This window comes from Tupaia chinensis, unplaced genomic scaffold (genome assembly GCF_000334495.1).
Source record: "Tupaia chinensis unplaced genomic scaffold, TupChi_1.0 Scaffold149964_1, whole genome shotgun sequence".
NCBI classification, from domain to species: Eukaryota; Metazoa; Chordata; class Mammalia; order Scandentia; family Tupaiidae; genus Tupaia; species Tupaia belangeri.
The window spans coordinates 232,186-236,819 of record NW_006209805.1 but is presented as its reverse complement, the minus strand read 5'-3'; the positions used below and the strand labels follow the sequence as shown (position 1 = coordinate 236,819).

The 4,634-nt window shown below is 65.1% G+C and overlaps 1 protein-coding gene across 1 annotated transcript in view; it reads right to left on the bottom strand.

Annotated features, from left to right (window-relative positions):
• Positions 1-4,634, bottom strand: part of HCN2 (hyperpolarization activated cyclic nucleotide gated potassium and sodium channel 2) — a gene marked incomplete at its 3' end in the record, with an annotated part of 26,145 nt that overhangs the window by 6,302 nt on the left and 15,209 nt on the right. Inside the window, exons 4-5 of the mRNA XM_027769559.1 lie at positions 1,146-1,314; positions 421-934 (exon numbers count right to left, since the gene is read on the bottom strand). Coding sequence (XP_027625360.1) covers positions 421-934; positions 1,146-1,314 — 683 coding nt within the window. The remainder of the gene's footprint in view (positions 1-420; positions 935-1,145; positions 1,315-4,634) is intronic.

Here is a 4,634-nt window from a genome sequence, read left to right as displayed (position 1 = left end):
TCTCAGGCACAGCCCCGCCCCCGCAGGGGTAGCCCCGCCTCTGCAGGTACAGCCCCGCCCCCGCAGGGATAGCCCCGCCTCTCAGGCACAGCCCCGCCCCCGCAGGGATAGCCCCGCCTCTCAGGCACAGCCCCGCCCCTGCAGGCACAACACCATCCCTATGCCCCTCATAGCCTCTTCCCTGCAGGGATAGCTCCGCCTCCACAGGTACAGCCCTGCCCCCATGCCCCACACGGTCCCAACCCATGCCCTTCTGGCTCCACTCCACCCCTGCCTCAACCGCACACTCACGTGCCCTCCGGGCATCCAAAACAACAGCTTTTTTAACACCAGCTGCTCGGCTGGCCGAGGGACCCCTGGCGCATGGACGGCTTCCATCCACTCCGTGCCCGCCCCCATGCCCCCCACCCCATCGCGCACCGCACTGGTGGATGTAGCGGATGAGGCGCGACAGCCGCAGCAGCCGCAGGAGGCTGAGGATCTTGGTGAAGCGCACGATGCGCAGGGCGCGCGCCGTCTTGTAGACCTCGGAGTCGATGCCCTTCTCCACGATGAGGAAGATGTAGTCCACGGGGATGGAGGACACGAAGTCCACCACGAACCACGTGCGCAGGTACTTCTTCTTGATCTTCTCGGGGTCCAGGATGATCTCCGTGTTGTCCTCGATCACGATGCCCGTGCGGAAGTTCAGCACCAGGTCCATGAGGAAGAAGGTGTCGGAGACCACGTTGAACACGATCCAGGGCGCGGTGGTCTCGTCCTTGAAGAAGGTGATGCCCACGGGGATGATGATGAGGTTGCCCACCATGAACAGCACCCCCGCCGGCCCCGCCCCCCAGCCGCGTCCGGAGGGCGGAGCTGCCCGGGAGCGGCCCCACTGCGGCGCAGAGCCCGCGTTCAGCGCCCGCGTGGCCCCGACTCTGGAGGGCAGAGCCTGTCCCGGAGGGACCCGGTCTCCGGAGGGCCAAGCTCAGTGCCCACGTGGACCCCACCTCGGTCGGCAGAGCCCGCACTGGGCGTCGGCATGGACCTGGTATCAGAGGGCAGAGCCCGCCCTGGGTGACCGGGCGGACCCCATGTCCAGAGGGCAGAGGCCATGCTCAGTGCCCACGTGAGGCCTGTCTCTGGAAGCAGAGACCCCCGGCCTGCGACCCCGGCTGGTCTCCGGAGGGCAGGGCCTGCTCCCGGCCCCCAGACTCGGCCAGCCTCTTTCTCTCCTTCAAGACACACAGGACCTGCTGAGCCCGAGGTCGCTCAGAATAGATCACACGTCTCACGTGACCCAGAGGACAACGTGGCGGGCACAGGTCGGCGCTGAAAGTACATCAGGCAAGGATGAGGCCGGCGCCAGCGGGTGCCCTAGGGGTCGGGACGCTGGGTCCCATGTTGCCAACTGTGCTGTTCGAGTCCCGGACCCTGAGACGTGTGTGCACGCCCCAAATCCCGAGACGGGAGAAAGGACTGTGGCTTGGCCATACCCCCCGGTGTTTCTGACAAGCATGTGCCCTATAGCAAATAAAAAATTTTTTTAATTAAAAAAACAGGAGCAGAGATGGTCAAGGAGGAGCTTGGGGGAGGGTGTGAGCCTGCAGGGGTGCCTGGTGCATGGGAGCGAGCCTGGGCTGGAACGTGCAGACTGGGCCTGCTCAGCCCACGCCCGGCTGCGGGTTTTGCCCCAGACCACTTCAGACAGCACCCTGGGGCCGGGGACGAGGGGAGGCCACAGCGGGGCAGCGGGCACCAGGGCAGGCGGCCAGGAAGCTGGGGGGCAACTCGAGCCGCGGGGCCTGGCAACTGTTTGAATGTTCAGAGTAACCAACTCAGCTGCTTCCCCAGCAACACACACCCGACTCCCACCTGGGGTGCCAGCAGAAAGCGGCCGCCCCCAGAGCGTCCCGACAGGCCAGGCAGTGCTGTGAGCGGGCACACACGGGCCCTTGGGGGTGGGCGCGGGTCGTTGCCACACCGTGGGAAAGCTGCCTGGCTGCCCTGAGAGGCAGACCAGAGACAACCGCCCCGCAGCCCCCAGGACACACCCAAGGATGGAACCCAGGCTGCAGCCCCAGGGGCTGGGGTGCCTTCAGTGGGGGAAGGACAGGCAACACATGCTGTGTCCACAGGGAACACCACGGGGGGCGGGGTGGAGGCTGCAGCACGAAGCCCTGGGACATGCCGTGCTGGGAATGTGCCGACACGGGCAAGGCAGGGCGAGGTCCCACCGCATCCACGGGACAGGGCTCCTGGGCGCAGGGGCCAGGGGAGGGGTGACTGGTCACAGGAGGGGGTTTACTTTGGGGTGATTAAAATGTCCCAGAACGGGAAGCAGCAGATGGCATAGTGGGCACGTTGCTGGACTCCCATGCAGTCCACCACCGTGAGAGACCCAGACCTGGCGGCTTGAAACTCATTTTAGGCGCACGCGCGAGCGCGCCCAAGGTCCTGGGAGGGGAAGGGAGAAGGGACCGCGGTGCGGCGGTCCCCCTGGGGGTGGTTTCTGGTTGGCGGGCTGTCTCCAGCGAGTGTGGGTGCACCCTGCCCTGCGCCATGCAGGACAGCCTTCACGGACGGGTCTGCTGTTCCACACGTGGCAGACAGACAGACGTAACAACACCCCTGAGTCGTGGGCACCCTGGCGAGCACACGGTTCGAGTGGGCTCTGAGCCCAGGCACCCACCCAGGCAGGCAGAGGACGGTCTCAGACTGAGCGGGCTGACCCCCTCCATCTTCCCACCATGGGGTGGGCCAGCCTTTCGTTTCTTTCTCTTAGAATTGCTGACTCAATTTTGTTTATTATTATTATTACTACTATTATTTTAATTCAGCAGAGAGAGAGGAAAAGTGAGAAAGCAAGTTGCCAGGTCCAGGACTCAAACCACAGTTGACCATGTGGGAGTCCAGCACCTTAACCACCACGCCACCTGCCCAGCTGTCCCGCAGGCCCAGCCCTCACAACTGTGGCCGGGTCCCTTTGCCTGTTTTTTTTTTAAGGTTTTCCCATAGAGGGGAAGGTGAGAGATCTCTCCCCAGGGGGATGGTCATGCTGAATCTCTCCTCCTGGGATTTTTGGCATGCACACACATGTGCCTGGCATGATTTTCAAGCCACCAGATCTGGGACTTGAACTGCGGTCAGACATGTGGGAGTCCAGAGCCTTAACCATTACCACCACCTGCTGCCCCCCACCCCCGCCTTCTTGAAGAAGCCTGACGGCTCGAGGGCCATCGTGGCCCTGTGGTGAAGCCCTGTGCTTGGGGAACTGGAGCTCACATGGCTGACCACGGTTCAAACCCCAGCCCCGGCAGGTCGAATGCCCTGGCAGGAGAAGGGGCTGTGGCATGACACCCTCCACCAGGGGGTGCTTTCTCCCTCTCTCTGGAAATACGAGCAGTCCGGGGGGGGGCGGGGAGGAGAAGCGTGGCCAGCGCTGGCAGCCTCCGCCCTGGCTTGGCGGTCCTCCCTGCAGGGCCTCGCTCGAGGGAAACGCTGCACAGCACCTGCCAGGGGCCAGGGGTGCAGGCGCTCCACTTCGGGAATTGATCCCAAGGAAGTCATCCAGACAGAAGAGGAGAAAACTCAGCTGCGACTTGTAGCGAGATGTTCAGTCTCGGGAGCAGGGCTGGAGAGGGCCCAGCTGGACCGGCACGGGCACTGGCCTCGCGCGGGCCCCGCTCGGCACTCAGGCGGGCCCAGCTTCAGCCCACATGGGGACTCGGGCACGAGGGGGTCACAGCTGCCCTCCAGCCCCCCTGGGGGGAGAGGCGGGGAAGGCTGAGAGACCTGGAGGTCGGGGGGCCCGGAACCTCAGGGCTTAGACCCCATCTGAGGGCCTGCTCATCGCCGACACCTCCAGAGCCGAGCACCGAACAGGACCGAGGGCCCCCGCCTGCCACCTCTCCACAGCCCCAGGGCCCCTGTAGCTCTGAGTCACAGCCGAACCCCCCGGGACCAAGACCTGCCACCAGTGAGCTCAGGACCGACCAGAAGAGCGACCGAGGACAGGAGACCTAGGGACTGCAGAGAGCCTGGAAACCACCGAGGGGAGTCTAGAGACCACAGGAGGGCACCCTTTACAGGAGCCCCCTCATGGACATCTCTCACTTTACTCTTGGTGGGGGGGGGCAGGTGCCACGGTTTTTTACTGAAGGACGAGGGAAGTCCCCTAGCCAGGAAGTGGGACCTGCCCACACAGCATGGGAGCCCGGGAGCGGCCCTGGGCCCGGCAGGGTGCGGCTCCTCTTCCCAGGCAAGGCAGCCCTGCTGTGGGGTCGGCCTGCTCCAGCCAGGGCTCCCTAAGACCAGCACCCTGTGCTCACTGGGCAGCCTGGTGCCCTGTGCAGATGGGCACAAAGGAAAACTGAGGCTGGGGAGAGGGGCCTGAGCTCCCGGGGCACCCCCGGCCCAGCCCGGGCACAGTGGAGTCTGGGACCCTCTCCTGCCTCTGGTCCTGGGAGGCCAGGCCAGCCGCCGTCCCTCTCTGTGTCCCTCCCCGCCACTGCCGTGCAGCCCAGGCCACCCCTGTCCCTCTCTGTGTCCGCCCTCCCTACGCTGTGCAGCCCAGGCCACCCCTGTCCCTCTCTGTGTCCGCCCTCCCTACTGTGCAGCCCAGGCCACCCCTGCCCCTCTCTGTGTCCGCC